Source organism: Oryzias melastigma, linkage group LG9, assembly GCF_002922805.2.
Source record: "Oryzias melastigma strain HK-1 linkage group LG9, ASM292280v2, whole genome shotgun sequence".
Classification (NCBI taxonomy): domain Eukaryota; kingdom Metazoa; phylum Chordata; class Actinopteri; order Beloniformes; family Adrianichthyidae; genus Oryzias; species Oryzias melastigma.
This window is the reverse complement of record NC_050520.1, coordinates 14,558,909-14,584,274: the sequence shown is the minus strand read 5'-3', so window position 1 is coordinate 14,584,274 and position 25,366 is coordinate 14,558,909. Positions and strand designations below refer to the sequence as shown.

Here is a 25,366-nt window from a genome sequence, read left to right as displayed (position 1 = left end):
GAAGCCAGCAGAGATCATGTTGAGGGAATGAACGGCAGGGGACTTGGAATGACATGTGCGACAAGCAGAGAAAGAGGAGAGGAGATGGAGAATATTTGTTCTTTTTACTTATTGAGATCCACAAAGCATGATCACAATGAACTAAGAGTCCCACAGGCTTTCTCTGAATCCTTTTATCTGCACCCCCTCCCTCCACACTCTCTTCATTTTCCTTTATTTTTCTCTATGTTTGCTCTCTGCTGTTATTGTCTCTCTTTCCCCTCCTGCCTTGTCATGTTACATGTTGAGCATGGCACTTTGTCAAAGCGCTTCTGTGTAGGTTAGGATGCTTAAAGCATGGTGTAATGTTAATGTGCCATATGCCAGATTTCATAAATGTCCTTTGACATTTCACGGAATGAATGCCTTATGCCCAAATATGAATTTCATTTGGTAAAAAAAGTAGTTGTTCATTTATCAGCTATTTACAGATTCACAACACATCTTGAAAACCCAACTGCAAGATGCAATAAATTATACCTGTAGTTTGACCCGTAAAGTATCCATGGTAATATGCAATTATTTCCTTGTGTGAACGCTTACTGTGTCCTCCAAATAACTTTTTAAAGGAAATACTTCTGCTGCCTCCACCTTCTTTCATATTCAGTGCTGACAGAAGAGAACAAAGTTAACAGGACAGGACAGAAGGGACTTTGGTGGCCACTGCTGTGAGGCTCTCTTTCCTGCTAACCCCAAATAGCCCCGGGGGCAGTGCATGGGGAAAGTGGGGCCTGTCAGCAGAGTGTGTGCATGAGTCTGTGTTTGTGTGGGAATCTCAGAGATGTGACCCCATGGCTGGCTTTTTCCCCCCACGGGCAGGACATAGCGACACAGGGAAGCATGCACCTAACCAGGCACAGATGGCAGCCGCAGACAGACGGCCGCAGACACAAACACTTTAATAAATAATTATCTGAACAATGACACTGGGTACAGCGGAGGACGCAGGAGGCAGGACAGATGGACAGGAGGGGAGAAGGAGACGGTAAGGATACAACATCTTGACAATAAAAAGATGATAGTTGGAGAACGCAAGGAGAAAGAGTTACAGAGAGGGCATAGGAAGATGGGAGGTTGAAAAGAAGCAGAGAAAGGAGGGCTGAGCAAGTCTGGAAAAGTATTACCGGCACAAAGGAAACCATTACCAGTGCTGATATTGAAAACACTGTTCAACCGCTAAAGCGCACATCAGTGTTTTACCGCTGCGCCACTGACTCCTTTAAGTGGTTAATATGGAAAATAAATTTAAATAGTACAGATCAAATAAAAAGGAATGAAGCTGTGATAAGGAAATAATGGTTGAAGGCAGAGTGGGGTAGCACAGCTTCAGAGATAAAGAGAAAAGGTAAATGTACTGTAATAGGAGACAGGTTAAAGATGAAGAGGCCGGGAAACTAAAGAAAACCCGGGAGGAGAAACTACATTTCTTAAATAACAGCACATTATTCACTAGATAATAGGATATTATTCAGAATGGAGTGAAAGAGAGTTGACAATCAAATGAAAGCCTGGCTAGTCACGGGAGATGCTGAGCTTAGCCATACACGCAGATCTGCATATGAGGATGTCATGTGCTGACTTACAATTTCTCATCTTTGAGAAGGAAGCCTTTTGGCTTCTTCTCAGTGCTCTCTCAGGAGGACCACACATATTCCCGTCTGCCTTTTAATTTATTCTGCTTTTTAGGATCAACCACTATTTTTTATGATGAAATGTTAATACAATTAAGTTGCTGGTTTACAGTTTAATTTGATCAAATGAGTAGAGGTGTGTGTGTGTTCAGTCCAGCGGGATCCTCTAGATAAAAAAAGGTCCTCTAAGGTTAAACTGTAGTATATAAACCATAATTTTTTTCAGACTGAATAAATGTATCCAAGAGAGGTCAATTGGCCTGAGCTTTGGCAGCTTTTCTAGTTTGTTGTACTATATGTTTAAGAAAAAAAAATAGTGAAATATAAGTGAAATATTTAACTCGAAACCATGCCAAAGGGAAAAGGTTGAAACCGTTAAAAAAACTTTCATTAGTCATGTTCCAGATTAGAATCACATGGATTTAATCACATTTTTACATCAAATATTTGCTGCTTCTAATTCTCCCTCGTTTGTGATGCGACAAATTTTCAATATAAACACCTAAATTAGTTCCCGTTCTTCCTTTTTTGTTGTATGACTGTGAGCTCTGAAAATCTGCTTTTCTATAATCTGTCATAAATTATCAGCCTGTTGCAAACTCTACAATTTTTAAAGTCACATTTATAATTTAATCTTGTAAGAATTCTTCCAATTTTATATGTCAGGTTCAACACAAACCTCGAAAATTTGGGAGTTCTCTGTTAAACACCATTGAACTGTGTTATGTATCTTATTTTTGCTAGATAGAATATGAGGAACCATGCCTGGAAAAAGCATCCTAAACTAAACAGACTGCATCTTATTCTCTTAGCCTGCTCCTTGACTCGATTCACCTTCCTGTGTTCTCAGCTGTCCCCTTCTCAGACCTCCTGCTGTTCTGGCATCCTCTCCAGGTGTTGCGTTTTCACCGCTCCTCTCTGTCTCTCCACTCCCCTGCCTTTGTTTTTACTTCAGCGTTCTACTGACAACACTTTCTTCTTCTGTCTCCCTTTGTTGCATAACTGTAACAAATGTTCTTCTAAGAGTTTTTTAGTTAAAAATTTACCCTTTTTTGTTCATTAGTTTGACGAGCTCAAGTTGATGAAACTGGTTTCTGGTATAACCTATGCTAAGGCTGTTTTTAGATTTTGATCTTACAATGACAATCCAACAAAACACAAACTAAAAACAACGTTTAGTCTACTTTTAATAGATTTAATTGCTTTTGTGAAAATGTGACTGTATATCAATTTATTCCTCTAAATTAATCTAGTTTGTGTTTTTGTTGCTTTGCAGCTCCTGCTTTGTTTTTTTTTTATTACCTTTAGTCCCCTTAGAGTCCCACCCCATTATCATGATGTTCTGTTCTTATGTGTGCTCCAAGCTCATGTTACACTTTACTCATCTCATCATGCCATCTTTTTTGTGTCTTCTCTTTTGTTTTCCCATCTTTGCATGTCTTCATCCATTTGTTCGGAAGCAGTAAGCAGCATGGTATGACGGAGGAATACAACAGGTAGGGGTGTTTGGGATGGGTCACACTGCATTCCTGGGTCTTATTTCCTCACAGTATATAAAAAAAAAATCATTATTTACCTGCTGATATTCAATATTTCACTATGTATAGTATAATTTATTCTGGCAATAGTTTTTATAGGAGTTTATAATCTAATCAAATGTTATTTTCACCCCTTTTTAACCTTGATTGATCTAATCTGGCAAACCACAGACTGTATAACAGTCTAATTGTCCTTCTGGCAAAGATAATTCACACGTGGCCCAGGTTTGTGTGTGACATCTGCCATCTATCCATCGTTTCCTAACCATACATTGCTTAGCTTGTTTCTCTTTCCAATCAAGACGGCTGATCATTTGATTTACCTTCGTTATGGTAAATCTGATCTCTCTGTTGTAATCCCAAGCAGTGCTCTCAAGTGGCTCTGATTCTTGCCAAGTCTCTCCCATCATCCCCGTTTCCATTCCTGAAAATGGAAATTAAATTCTATTCGTAGACTCTGACAGAATAAAACAAAAAGAAAAGGGGACTGACTTACTGGAAAACAGCTACTTCAGATTTCTGACATGTTACGCTCAGTAATCATGGGGCATGATTTTTAATATTGTTCATTTGATGAATATTTTCCGATTCCAGAGAAACAGGTTTTCAGGAACATCTCTGAACAGCTCTGACTATCTGACAATTACTTTAAACGACAATCATGTTATGTCTAATATTCTATCCTTTAAGCAAATATTTAATTATTACTATTTATTTTTCTTTTCAATGAGGATTCTTTTATTCAATTATGTATTGGCTCTTTGGATTAACAAATCAAGTTATTGGGACTCATCTGTGATTTGCATGCCATAACTGTCCACTCTCAGATAACCTTTTTTAGATTAACTGATGTACCTGTTGCTACTTTAGCTGAATTTTCCTTTTTTAACATGGTTTACTGCCAGGATTCTCCTCAAATCAACATTTCCCTGAATTCACATCAGTTGTTTTCTTCTTTTCTTAAGCCCTCAATACAGAATTTTCCCACACTAATCCAATGATCTATTGGGGAAACAGTTGTTGTTTTATCAACACTTACCAAACCTTTTACATTTTTTCCAGATGAAGTCTTATTGGAAATGCCACTGAAAATTGTTTCTTAGAAGAGGAGAGGGCTAAGTGTGTGTTTGATATAACCGAGGACATGAATTATTAACTATTATTAGATTGGATTCAACAGAAATTAAACAGAGATGTCTGTGGTTTTCAGTCAACTGCTGTGTCATTTATCATTCGAGCCCAACACAATGCATGAAGTAAATATAAAACTAAGAAGAGACGTGGAGGTTAAAGGACAGTATGTGCTATTTTTTTAAGAAAGTATTTCATTGAAAGGCAGCTGTTTTTAGCGGCATTATTTATAGAAAAAAAAACACTTTAATGTGATTAAGACACTTCCTGGCAAAAATCCTGCTTTCTGCCAGTCAGTAAAGAAATACTTGTTGGGTTTAAATTTAATTTTATAAAAAAATAGACGGTAGGGGCAGATGACATGCAAAAAATAATAGGCGCGCACATAATTTATTGTGGAAGAACGCACTCCGGCCATTAGTTGTCACATGACTTAGTTAAATTAAATTAAACTTTGTTCCTCTTTACTACCATTGAACCTGCATTAACTTTTCCATTTTGAAGGGTTCTTGTTTTATTTCAAAGCTTTAAGATATAGCAACTTGAATTTTATAAAGTTATAATAGAGTTATGGAGACTCTCAGGTATTGTTTTACACCTCTCAACAATCAGTTTCCGCCTATGATTGCAGATAAATTAGAGAAAACTTCTATCTTGGTTAAACTGGTTTTTGAATATTAACATTTTAGCTTAAATTTAAAACAAGCTACCGGTAATAGTTGATATAAAACTATAACAAGCTCATTAATTTATGTCGTTCGACATAAGTCTAATAAGCATCATGCTGCACAACATCTGGTATGTGCAAGCCTTTAGAAATGCTCGACAAACTCTTAAAGAAATCACTTAAAATAAAAGTGGTTAGCAGTTTATCTGCCTTTTTCTGATTATTTTTAATGATAAAGATTTCATAAAAACTTGCTTTTCTGACTAAAAAAACAAAATTTAAAAACATAATCCATGATACAAGCAAGCAGCAACAGTCAGTTTTTGGCAAGTAAGCCTGTGAAACAGTTGATTCTGCCCATTGCAGTTTGGAGCACTTCAGAAAGGGTTGGGAATCAGTCCTACTTTTCTCCTGTTCTCAGTTTCCTGGGTGATTGATCTGCTCTGGGATATGAAGATCACCGTTTGCTTCAGAGGGCGCTGAAAATTAAGCCTGGATTGATTGATCAGTTGTACCAGCACAGCTCGTAAAAGCCTTAAGCTGAGCATTAGAAGTGTTAATTTGCGCTGTCACGCTGGTGCATCTGTGCATTCATGTGATATCTGCTTTGTTTGCTTGTGGAAAGATGGTGTCCATATTTGTGAAGTGTCTGCGCTGGTGTTAGAGTGGTGGAACAGCTGATGCGTCTTAGCATCTGGTGCTCTCAAGGGGCGAAGACATGAGCACAACAGGAGGCTACTTAAATTCTCCTTGAAACTAGCCAAGCACTTCTTTTAGCTACCGCACACTTTGGTGGCCATTAGGAATTCAATCTGTGCTTGTGCCTCAGGTGTTTAGCGTACTCTGTTTGACTGCATAATCAATATCTAGGTATTCTGGTTTAGCTGGGTGTCTAAAATCATTTCCATCATTTCATTTGTATTATTAGTAGCTCAGTTCAGCTCAATATCTACAATGTTTGTTTGTATAGCTTATGGAAGCATTTCGTATCAGTTAGATGAATTATGTAGTGTTGTGTTCTCTCGCTAGGAGCCAAGCACACACATCCCATATTGTGCATGGTCTTCTCCTCATCTCTTTCTCAGTCCTTCATTACTATGTTAGATCAAGGCTTTATTAATGAAGGGACATCTGTTTCATTAAAGTAGAAATATGCCTGTGAGAGGAAGGGATAGAAGCGATCTAAAAGGGAGCACATGCCACGTGGAAAAAAAAGAGCCGGGGTCAGACGCGGAGAAATGCTGGGTGGTTGCAGGGGGTTTTCAGCATAGTGGAAATAAAAGGCAAAATGAAGCGGACGTGGAAGAGAAAAAGGATATGTCAGGCCTTCAGGCGGCAATTCTCTCATTAAGACTGTTACCGCGGAGAAAGCAGTTCAGCTTTTACACCCGTACACGCTCGGATCATATTGCATTTATCAAAATAACAAAACAGTCATAACCTTAAGTTCCCTCACAAACTTATGTGGTGAGATGGGATTAAAGGGTAAAGCACTTTTTCAATTAAAATTCTGCTTTGTGGTATAGTAGATGCAGTAGAAAAATAGATTTAAACAGAAAAGAATCATGAATGTCAACTTTCTTATTGTGTAAAGCAGAATTCAAAGTTTAATCTCTCCTTTTATATTTAACATTTTAAACTATGCATCTTTTAGTGTTAAGCTTTTACTGCTCACAAAGGACTAATAACCCAAAGAGTATGAAATGACAAATAAAATATCTGCAAGTGTTTCTTATACTTTTTAGATGCAGTAAATGGATTAACATAAAAAAGTTCTATTTCTACAAACTAAGTTTTCTGTTCTGCCAAATGCGTTAGCAGCACTTTGTGTCTGCTACATATACTTTTCATTTTAAAATGGAAATCGATTAAATCGTCAGTGGTCTACAACGAAGCAGAACCAGAGGGCTAACAAGATTTCTCTAGATGTTTCCTAACAGCACAGTAGAGATACATGGCCTCTAAAAAAACCTTGATATGAAGATCTTGTCACTTCTATTAAAGGGGCCATAACATGATTATCTTAAGCTTTTCAGAGTAAACTATATCCATGCATATGATCATATATTATATCACTCTAAAGAACACATTGTTTATGAAATACGAGTTATTTTGTTGAGTTTTTTATCACACAGTTTCATCTTAAAGTCTCACTCCAAACATCTTTTAAGCCTTTTTGAAAGTGTTCCCAGTGGTATTTTAATTATAATTATGCAGATTTTAGCAAAAAAAAAACCCAAAAAAAACTTTTGTTTTCTAGGATAAAGTTTTTGCATGACGACAGTAGTTCATTAGAATGTGAGTTGTGGGCAGGAACATTGGCAAAGAGCAACCCCGCCCCCCTTTCCCTCGACTGCAAACTGTTTACCCGCTCTCCCTTTAAAAAAGAAAAAGAAAAATGCTATAAGGACATGTTAAAACACACTTTTCATCAGATTGGGTCTTTAACACCACACTGACTCCGGCAGCATCTGGGATTCTCCTAAATGTTTACCTCGCCCTTTAGGGTCATTGGCACAGCTAGGATCCACATTCCAAAATTCATCTGCCTCATTTTACCAATGAGCCCTGATAGAAAATGTGTTAATACATTTATACAGAACATTCTTCATTCAGCTCCTTTTGCTCCACGTTCACATGTTCTCTTCTCTCTCTTCCATGCTTGCTGATTATGTATGGCTGCGCTACATTTATCTGTGTCCTGAGAAGTGAATGATTTTTCTCTGGGAAACTTGAGGATGACAGGACACTAATCAGAACCCACTATCCAGCGTCTGATTTCACAATCACACTATTTCCTGTGCCAATGCCGCTCATCTTTCTCTCATCCTTTCCAATCATACAACAAATGTGCTGGAGGAAGGCTCGCTGGTGTGTGCCTGTGTCTATGTGTGTGTTGGGTCTTTGTCTGGGTATCATTTACACATCAAGTGCAGACACAAGTTCCCATTCTTTCTGATAAACAGTGAGCTTGGACTTTATACTGTGAGGTCCTTTGAAGTTAATCTGCTGATCACAAGGTCTGTTTCTGTTTATGTTAGCACTATTCAGTCTAGCTTAATTTCATGGAAATTTAACAGCTTCGGAGCCTACAAGTCATATTTAGACATAAGATTTTTTTTATATATTCTCCAGTATTGTCAATCTTAAAGATTCTTATAGAAACTAATTTATATTTTCAGTTTTAAGATAACATTTGCTAACAAAGCATGCGTTTTTGTGCTGTGTAAGACATTTTAACACCACATGGGGTAAGCCAAGATTAAAGAGTAAAACAGTTCAAACAGTTGTTTGAAGTGATCAGATAACTGCCCAGTAATCCTCAGAGTTGGATCTGCTGTCAATGAAATTGTGAAAAAAGCCCTTTGTTTCGACCTTGTACTATTGACCCTTTAGAGCTGTGAATGGTCCACACACACGTCCCATTTGATCTTGGATACACTCACAGTTGCTTTTCATTATACATAGATGCTCTCCTCATCCAGCATGCATCTCTTTGTCACCACAGTCACAAACCAGTGGGCACATTGGGAGCAAAGTGGGGTTCAGTGCTGCTGTGTCCATGCTCAAGGACATTTCGATACATAGCAGGGTACAAACCATCAGTCGGCTGATTGGAGGATGACCCCTGAACCAACGGGGACACCGCCGTCCCACCGTAATGATGCTCTCAGAATAATAGCTATCAGATTGTATGTATCCATCACATGCCTCTCAGATAGCACTAGCTGGAGATGACTATCTTATTTTTGCAGACAGCGGTGGTGACAAATGTAAGCTCTTAATGTTATTATGGTATGGAAACTGAGCAAAGATCTGGACTTGAAAGCTATTTTATAATGACAAAATGTATCTGATATAGGAGGGAGGGAGGGTTGTTTGTCTGTCTAAGCTGTGCTTTTTTCATGCTAAGTGCCCCAAGGTATTTATTTATTTTTGATAATAGATTTAATTGTGAGGTGACAGTACAAGCATATGTTCTCAACGACAATTTCTATATTCGTAGACAGAGAAGGGAATCGCTAAGCACTAAGAAGGTGATTTCAAAAATTCACTACTAAAACAGAAAAAAATCTATGTTCCTTAACCCTTGTGACCATGACTCCACACGACTGCTTTACCCTGGACGATTCCACTCAGAACGCTGCACCACAGCTGCTTAAATGTGATAGATCTGGGTCTGTTAGTTCAAAAAATGCCCACATACCCTGAAAGCAGATTTTTTTTTCTTTTTTTGGTTTACAATACCCAAACCTGGAGGAAACAAGAGTCACATAGTGGGAGCTAACGCAACACTAATTCAAAAAGACAGAAACTGGCTTGAACTTATAAATGAAACACACACCAGACCCCTACATGTATGTTGCCCCCCAGGAGAGATAACACTCAAATCACTGTAACTCTTTGAACAGACCGATTTAGAACAGCAGAAACCACATGAAAAATTAATCAGCGCAATTTTCATTAAACCCCAACATTATTTTGCTCTGTTGTGTGTAAGCATGGTACATCTGCTAATGCTGAGTCGTGTGGGAGCTTCTGTGCTAAATCTGACAAGCACACCAAGGTCATTGCCTCACATTTTAATCTTCCTTGTTGGTCTGAAATTCCAGCTTTCAATCAAGTCTGGCATAAACGACTAGTCATAGGTGTTGGAATTCTGCTCAATATAAGAACGAATAATCTTAAGAAAATGTAAATATTTTTTTTTCATGCACTTTAATTTATACAGTAGTTCTGGGCTTAAGGATTCATATCTATTAACTTTTTCTATATTTTTCCTTTTTACAAATAAAGTTCTTTTTATTGAAAAGCTTTACTAGTCTCGAAAGTCAATTGATTGGTAAAATCTACCTTTAATTGCAAGTCTTTTGGTGTTTCTCTTAACCAGCTCTACACTTCTACATACTTTTGGTAGATTCACTTATCTGTGAATGTATCTTTTAACGTGAGTTTTATGTTTTACCATACATTTTTAGGTGGAAGTGAGGTCTAGACTGTGGCTAATTTTTTAAAATACATAATTATTTTGACCTGAATGGTGCTTTGGGTCGCTGTCCAGGTGAGGGGTGAACTTCAATGCCAGTCTCAGGTCTTTGCAACAGGTGTTCTTTCAAGGTCAACCTGTAATTGTCTCTTCCATCTTCCTGTTAATTCCCTGTCCTTGTTGAAGAAAACATTCTCATAATACGATACTCCCACCACCATAGAGGCAATGGTGTACTCAGGACTGTGGAAGGTTAATCTTCTGAAACCAAGTTTTTTCATAAAACTTAATTTTATTCTGTTCAAACCTGAGCGCCGTATTTAATGTTAGTTGTGTTCTCTACAAACATGCCCTCCTATGATTCAAATCTCTTTCTTTTATTTCCTCTTTCTAAAGGTCCGATTTGTAGAATGCACAACCAGTAGCTTTCCAGTACTTAGATTCCCCCTAAGCTGTGGATGTATAGCAACTCTAGAGATATTACATGATTTCTGGCTGTTTATTTAATTGAAACTCTCTTTTCTCAGATCATTTATCTGGTGAATGTTTATATGTTGATACATAAGCAGTGTTTCCACATAATAGATTGCACTTAAGACATTCAAAGTTTATTCCCTTTTCGACAACTTTCAAGGCTTCTGCAGTAAATTAAACACGTGAAATATATTTACTACTATGGTATAACTATCCACTATGTATCTGTAATATAAATGTAATTAAAACCATACAATGATTTGTCACAAAATGTCCTGATTGGACATGAAGGATTGCACAGAAATAGTGTTTTTTGGAATTGTTGTATTTTAAGAGTTGATGGCCTCCTTCCCTTGGCAGAGAGTACATTACATTCACTGATGGTCCTTTTTTAAATGGAATAAATTGAACTGAATCTTTGATATTCACTATTTAAATTAAATACTGTCCTTGATGTGAAAAGATCAAAACAAATTTTGTGAAAAAAGCTCCTTTAATTCACTGCAGAGTTATATTTACGTAAGACAGGAATAAGGTAGAAGCTACAGTTAAATGAAAAACATTTTAAAAAGGTGTAAAATCCATGTTTCAAAATGTGGAAGTTTTGTATAATTGGATTAAAATGAGCTACAAAAGGAAACAGCTCTATGTCCAGGTAAGCGATGGTGACAAAGATGTTCCACACAAGCAGGAATTCATTGGCCAAGGTCAGGTGGAGTCACAGTAGGATCATAAGGTCCCTACAGAGGACCAGGTTATAACTGACAACTGTAATTAGGCTAATTACTGCAACAAAACCATCATCACAGAGTGTAATGACCTGGGCAGGCCAGCAAGTGTGACGGATGGATGGATAGACAGATAAGAGTGAGAGAGAAGAGGATATGCAAAGAATATTAATTAGGGTACCACTGCGGGGAATGACGAATGAACTAATGGCAGAAAGAAATTTACCTTCAATATGTGGCAAGATGAGCTGATGAACTTGAGTGCAGATGGAACTAATACAGGTTAACCTCTCGGTCAACTTTTATTAGTCATTTATACCCTTGTGTCATTAGTTCAGGTCAGGTTAAGCATCAACACAACTTAAAAACTATATTATAGATGTTTATGAATGTGTTTGTTCTTGTGAATTTACATACACATCACTACTTAAAAACAGAGAAATTAAGGTTGTTTCCATTTCACTAACATTTATTACTATGGTGGCGTTGGAAGACTCAAAGAAGAGAGAATTGTTAACAGGAACTCCAAAAAATGTACTAAACAGAGTTACTGTATTTTTTCACAATAGCCTTACTTATTTTTTTCCCCCCAAAAATATGACAGTGCACCTTCTAATCACCTCATATGTGGATGTATTCAGGTTAGGCTTACTGATGTTGAAATAATTTTAGAGGCTCTTTGTGAAAACACCAGTAACTTTTTATTTACGAGTTCCAAACATGGTTGGGTGTTATTGTGGTTATGCTACTGTCCGACGATGTCGGACTGAGTTTTTTTTTTTTTTTTTTTTTTTGTTACTAATACAATTGAGAGTTAACATATAGTCACAGTAATGTTTGTGTAGTCCACCACAAACAGGAATTAGAATGACTGTGAATCCAGTTAATGAAGTCTTACTGACTGAGGGATTATGTTTGTTTGTCTCGCTTAATGCACCTTATGACTGACATGAGTTTGAAAATAGACCAATCTTTGACAACACGACCTATAGTGCAGAAAATGCAAAACACAAATAATTGTAGAGGCGGATAAACAAAAAAAATGAAAATGATTGTAAATAATTATCTGGACTAAACTATTGAGTTGCATAAATCCAAGGTAATTAGTACAGGGTTAACATTCACATTGAGATAATTGTAAACGAACAAGCGTGAACATAAGATATGCGAAGTATTAACAAGACCTGAATATGCAGATAAGAGAAAATCTAACAAAAGGGCAGATTTTCAAATCTTGTTCAGCTTATATAAATCTAAGTTTATCAGAGGTATTCTTAAGCCTCGATTCCACTTAGCAGTCCAGTACGGTCCAGTAAGTAGTGGTACGATATGGTCCGGATAATTCTGTTTCCACTCAGTTAAGTCTCGCTTCCACTAAGCAGTTTGTTTTCACAGCACATGCGAGGTGTAAACAGCTAGCGTGTCATTGCGTCATTGTAGTGCGACGACTAGAAAAGCAACAACAATGGAGGTCATCCAGCAGCTCGTCTTTTTATTGCTTTACATCTGATACATTGTGTATAACAGTAATTTAATTTTGTTTGAAAGAAGATTACGGGCGGCAAAGATGAATACTGCAGTCGGAAACGTTAGCTTAAATGAGAGCTATATTGTCACTTTTTAATGTTGTCATCACTTTCTGCCCATCAACGGGTGGCTACAGCAGCCCTGCCCCATCCATTACTTTTTTCAATGGACCTACAACAAAAGGAGACCCACAAGAAGTACGATTAGGTACTGTTTAATGGGTCCATTTTATAATGGAAATGCTCAAATAAAAAAAATAAATAAATTGGAGATTTTTTTTTAAAACACATAGTGTTTGAGAAACGTATTGTGTTGTAGAAAAACAAAAAACAAATCATTAATCACTATATTTTCAAGTAAATATGTTTTAAGTTACCTGGTAAAATTTTTAGTGTCTCAAACTATCATTACAAAAATTAAGTAGAAAATTAAGTATTACCTGTGTGCCCAATGAGTATCCAATTTTTCTTTTAATGTTATTTTATATTAAAAAGGAAAAATAAAACTGAAAGGTATTGCAATAACTGTACAGATAAGCAAAATCTCTTAAAGTTTTATTTTTGATACCTTTAGGCCAACTCTGTACCCACCCTGATTCCACCACCTAGTCAACTCCAGTGACTCACTTGGCCTCATACCCGCCTACACACTCAACTGTTCGCCTACAGCTTCACTTTCTGTGGGATTAAATGTCTTAGAAGCAAAGTACATGAAAGAATATGACATGCTAGTAAAAGACAGTGACACGCACACAGGGGAGAAAAAAAAATGGGGGGAAAAGAGAGAATTGTGAAATAGTCTGCAAGAGCGAGAGGTGGAGAAAAGGTTTTACCCAGCAGTATGTGCAACATTTAATAAATGGCAAGCGGATCAGAGTGCACATGAAAAGAAACATACACCTCCTCTGTCATCAGAAGTCCTTTCATAGAACCATTGAGTTTAAAGTTGTTGATGAGTAACTCAAATGATTCAGGTCGGAAATAATAACATAATGATTTAGTGAAGCTGACGCAAATATCTGACTGTCAGTGTGACACCTATTTACATATTTTTAAAATATACACCCTCTGGCAGCTATTTAAGTCATGCTAAGCTCCGCGCTGTATGATCACAACACCCCCTGTTGAAAAAGTCAAAATTCTTTTCCCTTTAAAAATCTAAGAGTGAAAGTCAGAATAGGCTTGTTGACTTATTCTTCTAATTCCCTTCTTTGAGAATGATTAAGTGACATTTTTAGAAAGCAAGCTTTTCTGCTGTGACACCATTCTGCTTCTCATCATCACTGGCTTTCACTCTGGCTGAAATAACATTTCATAACCCCCACGACTGCTGGGTGGTGTTTTTGCAACAATTTGGTTCTCTCAAATGTACGCTACAAATACATTTGTGTAGTGATGATTAGTGTTCATTCGCTGGTTGCCGTTTGTGCCAGGTGACTCCTCCACATCATCCTGCTTGCCTTGCTCTTCTCAAAATACCTCATTCAACTAAAGCATCAGCACATCCTCTGTAGCTATACACTCATGCTTGAAAATAGTCCGCGCCTATACCAAAAAATGACATTCAGTTGAATTAACGGAAAAGCAAATAACCTCGTAAAAATACTGTTAGAAATGATTTTATTTGTATTTTATGACAATTTAGCAACCTTTTTGAGAGAAAAAAATTCAGCTAAATGTGTGAACTTATCTATAGATTTAATTTTTGTCGGGCATTTTCCATTAATTTTAATTTTTTTAAGTTGCACAAGAGCACAGAGATTTTTTTTTGTCAGTGATGCTCCTCAGGACAGCTGATGCCAAGCCCCCCTTCACTCTTTTGATGCCTCTGTCCTCTGTTTCTTTGGTCAGAAGCCTCAGAAGCACAGACACAGCAGCAATAACACCTGGTGCCAATGCATCGGAACAGCATGTTTTCTTGGTACATCCCTTAAATGGAGCTGCCTGGAAGATCTGTATTTTTCATCGGAGCCCAATGAGAAGCAGTCTCTGTATTAAGCACCGAGCTGCTCTGAATATTCTCAGAACTCTTCTGTTCGATTACAGACTGCAGAATATGGGATGTGCTATTTCAGGGCATCTGCGTGTCGTGTTTAAGTCTCCTGACTGGTTGCTTAAGCTGTAATTGAATGCCTTCTTGGCGGTAGTGGGCCAAGCCAATTTTTTTAATGCCCAACTATTTTCTGTTCATCTGCTACAGCATCAGCTGCTCTTCACTGTACCTAAAGGCCCTCATTATCAGCCAGCTGCAAGCTGTGTGTCACATACTGCAGTCTCAGGAGTCCTGCATCACTCAAGGCTTTAACCGTGTTTTTACTGTAGGGCAGCATCAACAAAACTTTAAAAGGTTCTTCACACCTAAGACGCATCCTCAAAAGTGCATACAATAGTTTGACCAGTGAGCAGACCCTGAAATGGCTTGGTTTGCTGGACAGCGTTCTACTGGACCAAAATGCCAAATTTTACCACTTGAATACATCATGAAAACTTTTTAAAATAGTTAGGATACTTTCATACAATAAAATATTTACATTTGGGCCCCTGGTAGAATAACTGACATATTTCTGTGAGCTGGAGGACTAACTTTGTGGAAACACTTTAATCCATATCTTCATATGTTTGGAAAAATAATAGATCTTTAAAGTCTGGATCTATTATTTTGCACAGAATCATGATGCATGAAAAACCAGAGATATCGATTAAAAGGTGAGAGTTTGGACACAAGCGAGTCTTTTTATTGGACACCAACAGCACTAAGCGCCTTTTTTCAGAATAGTTGGAAAGTGGTTCAAGGACAAGAAAGTGGGAAGCAGCCAATTGTCTTAAGTCATACAGTATAACTTAAAGCTGCACTAATAAATTAATTATAGATAGTGCAGAGTGGATAGTATTGGCATTGAAAAGGTTATTTATGATTAATTGTTTGAGGTTGCATTATGCCAATATGCAAATTCAAAAATGTATTTTGGTGAACCTGACAGATAGCAATGAAAAACTTTTTTTAACTATGTAAATCATACGTTGCAGTATTATTTGTTTATTGTATCTATATCAGCCAACTATTCTACAAAAATACCCACGTTTGAATACATATGTCTGAGGAAAATATCTAGGCGTTGGAGGTTTTTTAGGACAGTTTCCCAGGATGAAGACATTAGGACATATTTAGAAGAAGCGAGAGAACTGGGACAGTGAAAGCAAATCTCAGAGTTGCCATGGTATCAGTGGAAAGAGGGATTCCTGTGGTGTTAAGCATACTCTTCTTGTAAAATCCTCTAAGGCATTTAATGTAAAATCCCTAAGTGACACTTATTTTTTGCAGTCCCTAGAGGGTTTTGCATTGATTCAATTTTATATATTCAATTAGATTTGTATTAGAACCCGTATCAGGGATGAATGGCTGCTCCATTAAGGAAAAAAGCAGATTTGTCAATGTGACTGACCAAAAAAAAGTTATAAAAGCTCCAAAACACCTCCAAAAGGCAGAATAGGGTTTAATAAAAAAGATGTAGGCTAAGTCATAATGGATTTAAACATTTTAAAGTTGTATGTTTGTCAGCTGAGTGCCAGTTAATTACTTTATCTTTTTTATTTGTGTTTACAGATTATTTTATTGACTTGTCTTGTACAGTGTTTTAGAATAAGAAGCCCAAAAATAAATCGTATTCTTGTACAAAAAGAAAAAAAACACGATGCTCAAAAAATGAATATAGAAACTGTGTACATAAAATGTGTTTATTCTTTATTTTACTTGCCAGGCTTCTCTTGAAAAATAGTAATAATAAAATAATTATAAAAATTTACATAGTTTGTATTATGTAACAACACTTTTAGGGTATCTGATTATTTTTGAAAAAAATAAAAGCTAATAATAAATATTCAGAAAAGTTTTGTAGCTCCAAACAAACAATCAGAAAACAAACTCATTGGAGAAATTATTAGTATCACTTTACATCAAACTATGTCATAAGCTAATAAGAAACGTTCTGCTTAAGTGTCATCTTTTTATCTGTTGGTGTGCAAAATACATGTACCATTAAATAAATAATCAGTAAATAATCAGAGATTTGTAAGTGAAATATAGAAAAAAACTATGCATTTGTTCCATTTTTGTTGTCTTTATACATATTAGGACTTGCACACACAGAAGTGAATGTGAACAGCAGAGCTAAATAATAATAAAAAAACTATGCATTACATGTCAGTTTTCATGAAAATGCAAAAAAAAAAATACCATTACTGTTATTGTTTGAAGCCAGTTGTGTGGGGTTTACATTAACAATGCATTCTGTTTTCCACCAGACAATTTCTGCCAAAACGGTTAACAAATGAGTTGCATTATAATCCACCTACCCAAGTGTGAAATACTGATTCTATTTTATTAAAACACCAAAACAAAAGTGGCTTGACTTCTGTGTGTGTTAGTCATGTTAGAAATAGAAAAGTGTCTATATAAGAAGTGACTCTTCAAGAGGTTCTTAATGTAGAGTCGGATGCCTTTACCCTGAAAGCATTTGGAAGCGTATTCCACCATCGTGAAGCCACAGATAAAAACAGTCTGGCTGGAGAGTGCCTTGTTGGTGGAGATGGCGGAGTGAGAAAATGTTACTCAGAAGAGTGATGTTCTCTTGAGGAGCATTAGCCTGTCTGACTGGGTTAGAAGAAGCTAAATGGAGAGAACCTGCATTTACTCTACAAGCAAGTATTAGTGACTTGAATTCGAATGATCACAGATAAACTATAAAGTTTAGTATGTAGAAGAGTGACTCCTATTATATGTTTTCAATCAGGCAGTTTCCTTGAATCTTGTGTGCGTGAAAATGGAGCAAACCATTGTTGTAGTAAATGTACCGTGAAGTATTTGTAAGAATAATGTAAGTTGCATGCACTTATGATGTACAGGTGATGCTGATGGCGTGCAAATGCTGCACAGGTGTCCTGTCCAGTGCCCGTAGGATGCCCACACACAAACCACACTCTGATTGTCTAATTTCTGAAATTCTAACAGTCAGCCGGCTTACCGAGTGTTCTACAATCTTATAATTTCACGCGGGCTACATGTGTGCCCCATACAGGTTTGCCCGTTTTTCACCCACAGACTGCCCGAATCCACCCGTAAGGGCAGTTGTGACTTAAGCATGGGGGTAATCAAACTTGAATCACAAAGACTTTCACTAAACTCCTACATTAAGAGCGTCATTATCAAATAAAAACATCATTTAAGTGAATTTACGGTCACAAAAAGCGAGTGCACCAATTTCAACTTTTAGTCCAAACATTTAGAAATGATTAAACACTATTAATTGAGAGCAAGCCAGGGTTGCAGTATTTTTTCAGTGTTGTTTCAGGTCTCTCAAGGGCTCCACTGATAATTGATGAGCATGAGCAGCAATAAAGCTGTTTGTTAACTGCACACCGGCTGTTCCTCGTCCCAGCTGAGAATGAGATATTTGTGAGTTTGGTTTACTTTAATGACCACAGATTAGTAAAATTCTTTGCCTTCTGGCATGCTGCTCTCTGTGAGTACTTTAGATGACATGAATGCATATGTCTCAAATTTATACTAAAAAGTGAAAAAAGTCATGATAACTGGAGAGAAAATTGTTGGTTTGCCTTGACTTTTGCCAAGTCTTCAATAGACATCTGTAGTCCTTGATAAATCTTGTCATAAGTTGAGCATAGGGCTAGATGATGATGCTGAAGCAACAATAAAATAACTCTGGAGTGATTGATACCTTTTAGATTCAGTGAAACCATAAAGATTCAGTTTTGGTTTGTGACATCTCAAAAATTCTCTTTAGTTGGCGGATATTTGCAACATCTGGGCAACAATACTCCACATAAAACGCCTCCTGCTGTGTGCTGAATTCAAAAGGAAAAATAAAAAGTAGCTTCCACGATCTAAGCAGCGTTAAGATTTTATTTCTTGATTCTTGTATTCTTCTGTTGTTCTGCCTATAATAAGGAAACACAACATTAAATTTAATGTTGTTTTTTTAAACCAACTTTGACTGTAGTTGACACAGAATAACATCCAGTTGTTCAGAACCTCTAGTGTTGCTTATTTATTTCAGTTTATATCATTTTAAAATGTAGTAAGGATTTCTTAAAGAAAAAAAGCTACATTTATTATTTTCTTCTTTATTTCATCTTAAAAAGAGGGAGTTCTTTTGGCTTTTTTTAAAAATGTAAATGAGAATTCAGATTTCTATTTAAGAGCTATTTTAACATTCCCCCCCCAAAAAATGTAAGACTCGTAATAAACTTCCCATCTTATTAAACAGGAGCTCCTCTCAATGTATTGTTCTGGAATAAAGGTACAATTGAGATCCATCTTTGCTTCTTTTCTGAGTGAGTCATAGGGACCAGCCTTCCCCCTCCACGCTATAGCTGAGCCAAAGGCATGTTACCCTGAGACACCTCCTGGTCGAAACATGTGATCCGTAAGGCGGGAAGACTAAACACAGGAGGCTAATAACAGACAACAGGGCTGCGCTCGTGTTTGTATTTGTGGTGCATGTCTGTATAATCCTGCTGACACAAAGTTGTTGCGTCATCAGCTCTGCGGTGATCAAAGCCTTTTAATGCCCGCAATCAGCAAGGCAGCAGGTGAGCAGACCTGAGTGGGGACATGAACGTCAGCTTGTTACAAAAGAGAAAAAATGGTTTCAAATTTAAAAAACAAAAACAAAGAGAAAGTTTTCCTTGAAATGATTGTGTTTTTGAGTATATTTTAAGATTTTAGTTACCAGTAATATATTCTCAAATCAGTTTTTTATGCCTGCCCAAATCAGAGTAAATAACACCGCTCTCGTGTAGTTGTAATTTGCGTCTTTAAATATAGTAAAGGCCGGAATTTGTGTTTTTTTTATTTTTTATTTATTTATTTATTTATTTTTTTTTAGTTTTCTGTATTGAGATGGAATCATGTTTTCACACCAGGTTTCATTTGTCAGTTATCCACAGCTGTTAGATAGACATAGAGGGTGTGGCACTCCAGAGGAGACAGGAACAATTGGCTTCAGCCGGACTCATAGCGTTATGTTTGCAAGCAGGGAAGGGTGCTTTAATACAGTGTGCCTCTCGGGTCACTGTCCGTCTGACTACTCTGCGTGAACGAGCTGTTTAGTTACATGCGGTCAAAATACACATTCCTGCATTGCCCTTATGAATTTTAAGTGCATCCAAGACTAAATGTCTAGATCTAACCCTTCCTCCAGGTCTGTGTGGCAAAGAATAAACACTGCATTCAGATTTAGAAAATTATGAGTGTACAGTCACTTTAAAATATTACTAATAATAATAAAAGCACGCTCAGAGGAGCATCTCGCTTAAAGCTGCAGTTTCGTTTGTGTACAACAGAACTCGCTATTTCTTCCTCTATGGCTGTTTCCTGTATTTTAGATACTTTTTTGCATGTCAAAAGGATTTAGATCAGAGAGCCAGGTGACAACATTAATGTTAGGAAGCATGAAAATACACATCCAGAAACATGTCAAAAGACTGGGAAGCACTTTTACAAAAGCACCCAAAGTGATATTAATATAAAGGCAAAATTTAATGAAAACAATTACAGTGGCGTTAGTTAACTTAGAATTTAGCATTCAAGTCTTTTTCCTGCATCCTTCTCACACCACAGGTCCAAATTCTTACCTGCAGGTTCGTCAGGAATGTGGCTTCAAAAAATACAAAGTCATGCAGTGTAAACGTTCTGCTCTCAGGAAGAGTGTGTGTAGTTAATTTACCCCATGCCAGGCATTGACACATACACATAAAGAGCTTCAGGAGACAGAAAAAAGAGCTTTCATTTTTGTGTCAAAGTGCACAGTACGTCAAGAGTAACACTCAATCATACATCTGTGACATGCTAAAAGACAACAAAGAAACTACAGACTCACACTCCCTCAGTATAGGGTGGTCGAGAAGTCCTTTGGTGATTCAGGACAGATTCGGGACACTTTGGCTCATTAGTCAGACTAAAGTAGGACAGATACCTTTAGAACTCAAGATCTTCTCTTCTTCCTCCATCCCACTCACTTTCGCTTACCTCTTTCTGCTCCTCTTCTCTTCTCTTCTTTCGACCTCCCACTTAATTCCCCTCCATCGTCTCTCAACTTTTTAACTTCTTTTAAAGAAGTTTGCTTGAAACGTTGGACCATCTGTAGCGGCTTTATTCCTATCTTTGTTCCCTTCATCTTTACCCCATCTCTCTTTCTTCTTTTCACTCCCAGCCTGTGATATACGCTCATGTGGACGCAGTTACAAGCTGTGAGTTTGATCAGACAATTTGCTGCTACATTAATGAAAGCATAAACTCACATGAATATTGATGATCTATTCTTTTACAATCTGCACATTCTGGATGCCCCTAGAGACTAAACAGTAACACACATACAGATGTAAATGCAAACGCACACACACTCACAAATAATACTTTGCAAAAATGCTAATGAATATTCAGCGACAACATGAAATCTGAAATGACATGGATTTTTGTGTCACCCTCCCTCTTAGTGAACTAATTCCCTCCACTCAGTTCTATACAGGCTCATACACGCTGTCTGTGGTAAGTCTAATGTAGCATTTTCTGCAGAGAGAAACTTTTCAATGAAAAAGTGTTTGAAAAAGTCTATCTGTACATATATTTCTACAGATTACTTATAGCTGTACAAGACAGAAATGTTTTGTGCATTTAGGTTTATTGGAAAGCGTTAAAACTGTAACAGACAAATCATATTCTTAGGTGATTATTAATGTCTACAAACATTTACTTAGTGTGTACTTTTAAAGTCTGCTTATTGGCCTTTTACTAGAATACAGATGTGACCGTCAATACTGGTTTCTCATTTTCAGCCACGTTGCCTGCAGCAACTTTTAACTCTGACTAAAGCACCTTTTACACATTCAATGTTTTTCATTCATTTAATGAAAACTAATTGTGTTGCTAATTTACTTCAATTTAGCGGCACTGGAGGGTTTTTAAGCACAAACGACCTGTTTAAGGTCAAAAAGCAGCATCTTAATCAAAAATCCAATTTTTTATTATTTTAACTCCAGAAACATAGTCCTTACTGGGACACACAATTAATGTGTATGAGATCCGATTTTTTTAGTTCCTATTAGCCAGCCGTTACTTTCTATCACGAGTCTCAAACAAAAGTCTTGATTCTAGAAAAGAAATCTTATCAAAAATCAAGTTGTACACAATCATTTCAGCTTCAGATCCTTGTTATGTTTGAAAGAAGTCAAGCAAATATAAATAAGTATGTAATTTAGAGTCGCACAAAAATGTCATGCTTACCGTTAATTAGCACTGAGCGCATTAAAAATCACCCATCTATCAAAAAGCATATCATTTTTTTATTTTCAAAAACACCTTTTTTCAATGTCAAATTGTATGGCCTGAGTAACAACTATACATACACTATACATATAGAGTTTTTTTGTTAGTCAAACTCTTAAAAAAAGGTGAAAATTTTTCATTGTCTTGGGATATATCGTGATATGTATTGTATCGTGAGACATGTATCGGGATATGTGTTGTATTGCCAGACCCCTGACAATACACACCCGTTGTATGTATAGGCAACCAAGAGTAAACAATGATGGAAATGCATGTTGGCCACACATAATACAGCATAATACGTTTATACACCATAATACGCCAAAATACACATTGCTGCATTGCCAGCCCATATTTTAACCCTAACCGTTACCCTAACTCTAACCCACCCTAGTTACATGTGAGTAATCAATTCCTACTAACAAACTTAGAGGAGGATTTTTTTTTATCAAAAACATCAATATTACAACAAAATGTTCATAATGTGATTGCAAGATGCTTTATACTTCATTTATTTTGTTCAACTTAATTATGTTCTGCATGTCAATCAGAACTCATTCGGCTGTGTTCATAGGTCTATCTAAAAATGTCAGCTGGTTGGGTAGCATTAATGGGAAAGTAACCAACGTGTGAATGACTAAATATCACTGCTTTAACAGCTTCATGAATCCATTAGTGTTGTGCATTTAATGTGTGAAAAAAGACTAAAAACATCAACACTTGAATAACAAGCTGAATAAAATGTAGAAATAGTTGGCATAGCTCTAAAAAAAAGGAACAATCACATGCAAAAGTGTTTTTGTGTGGAGGCATACTGATGAACTATCTTTTGTGGAGTTTTAGGGATCTAGTTTAATACATGGAAAAATATTAGATTAAAGCAGAAAAATTGAAGTTGACTGATTAATCTTTTAGCCCTTAATAAACTACATTTTACTCAGTTTTTAAATAATTATTCTCAGCAACCACTGCCTGCACTATATTAGGCAAATTAACAGGCTGGAAAAATGTTGGCAGCTCATTGGAGTTACAGTGCAGACAGACAGGAAGGAAAAGGTGAGACATGTCACCATCGTATGTGTCTATCAATCTGTCATCCGACATGTCAGATGGAGGCTAAACAGTAATCAGGCTAAATGAATCGTAATAAAATTGCCTTTTTGCCTTTTCCAGTGATATCTACTGTGCGAGGAGCGTGTATTCTCTGTTAATCCTTGGTGCCCGCCTAGGTTTTAAGAAAAAGTTAAAATTTTACAGCAACTTTTCTCTCAAAGTTGACATCGGTCAATGGCTGCCCAGGCACATTTTGAGCTCGCATGGTGGTAATCCAGCGAGTCGACCGCGGTTGTCCATAACCATTTGCTATTCGCATCTGGTGTGAACTATAGGTTAACAAGGGTGCCGAATGGAAGTATTCTCCGTTCCGCTTCCCCACACTTCCGCGTTCGATGTAAACCAGGCTTTAAAGTTTGAAAAAACATCTACCTTTTTCTGTGAAAGTCAATACTCGCCACATTCATTGAGGCTTCCGAAAATTCACATCAAAAGACAGAATACAGTTTGTAATTGTTTTTGCAAAAGACCGTGACCCTCACACAGAGAGTAAAGTCAGAGCAGTTGCCTCATTTGCTGTGTTCGAATAGCTAAAACAAGACGACCCGGATAAATGTTGCTGTGTTTATTAACATTTTATTTTAAAATACCCAAAATGTCTTAGAAAAAAGTTTTGTGTCAGCCTCTAAATATACCAGAAATTCAGTTTCTAAAACTTTTCTCCGAGTGTATACTTTTCCTTCACCAGTTCAGATATTGCTATTCTTGTCATTGTCATTTGTTTTTGTATTGTCACAGAATGTTTTTCCCATGGTCATGAAGATAGAGAAAACAACTAGAACTACTTTCATTGGTTGAGTTGTATTCTCAGTAAGGCTATGATAATGAGCACATTAGCATGTGCAGCACATACTACAATAAAACATTTAAAGAGTGAACCTGAAGAGGGAGTTTGCTTTGCTGCTGTAGATTTCTGAACCTTACTCCAGTTTTTTGCCTAGCCTGACAAGAGTTTGAAAGACTTTTAAACACAGTGATAACCAGATGTTTTTGTGGTTGAATAGAGTTTAATTAGCATTTCTATGTATTTAAAAATTATTAACTGTGACTGTCTGCTGATAATCTTCCCAGCTAGGTTGGGTTGGTCTGTGGCCACTGGAACTGCTGTGCAATGGGCAATGATTTAAATACCACCACTAAATGTATCTGCAGATAACAAGGCTAAAATTGGGACACAGTGCAGAAACAATGACAACACCAATGTAGAATTTAGGCTAATGATCTCTCTGGCTTTTACATGTGGAAATATTCAATTATTCTGAACAAAACTAGTTCATTAAAACGTAATTGGAACAAAATAACTTTTGCAAACTCATTTTCTGTGTCCAACCTCATTTGGAATATGTGTCTCATTCGTAAAAATTGTGCCTTTCTGGTTTCTTTCTGGGAGCTGTGCAGCAGTAATTATGCCGAACTTATTCAAGTAGACTTTCGCTTTACAAATGTAAATTATTCCAAGAATCTTTGTTCAAAAGGAAGGTGCATTAATAATTTATGCTTATAAAGGTGTAGCCACATTCTTGGGTAGCTTGAAATGAGTTCCCTCTATTAAATCCCTCTATAGTCCTTGTGACTCTCATTTGCCTTGCATTACATTGAAAAACTGGAGGAAAAGGGACTTTGTAAGTATATCATTTATAGGATTTAGTGATTTATTCCATCTCCCTACCAACCATTTGAACCTTCAACAGCACCTCAGTCATTTATGCTTTGGCATTGCTTCTCACTGACATAGTGCTCGGACATGCAAAACTGATTATTCATGTCAGACATTCATTTGAAAAGAAGGATTCATATTGGCCTGTGCATGCGTTCCTTTTAGATGTTATTTTATAATCTAAATTAACAGTCACAAGACAGACACTGGTAATAAATAACGTAGCAGTACCTTTTTTAACACCATAAACTCTGCTTAGCCTTATTTTAAACACTTTCTTAAATTCCAATTTAACATGAAATCTTTTACATTAGAAATAATTACACCCTTGGCAAAACAAGACATGCTGAAAATTTTATAAATAATGAAAATATCACAACAAATAATGTTTTTTTTTTAAGCTGTATAAGCTAAAAAAAGATGATGGCTTTTTAAAAAAAATCTATTTTAAGTGTAATATACTTAGAGGGATGGGGGATGTCATGGCTCCATACAGAAGCTGACAGCTGAGACCACAGTAGTGAAGCCTGAA

At 36.7% G+C, this 25,366-nt stretch overlaps 1 protein-coding gene across 4 annotated transcripts in view; it reads left to right on the top strand.

The window, feature by feature from the left end:
• The window catches only part of ccser1 (coiled-coil serine-rich protein 1), a 118,676-nt gene that overhangs the window by 76,064 nt on the left and 17,246 nt on the right, over window positions 1–25,366 (top strand). Inside the window, exon 11 of one of the 4 annotated variants that reach the window (XM_024275558.2) lies at window positions 3,134–3,166. The exons of the other annotated variants lie outside the window; for them this stretch is intronic. Within the exon in view, the coding sequence (XP_024131326.1) occupies window positions 3,134–3,136 (3 nt within the window). The 3' untranslated portion in view covers window positions 3,137–3,166. The remainder of the gene's footprint in view (window positions 1–3,133; window positions 3,167–25,366) is intronic. 4 annotated transcript variants of the gene reach the window in all.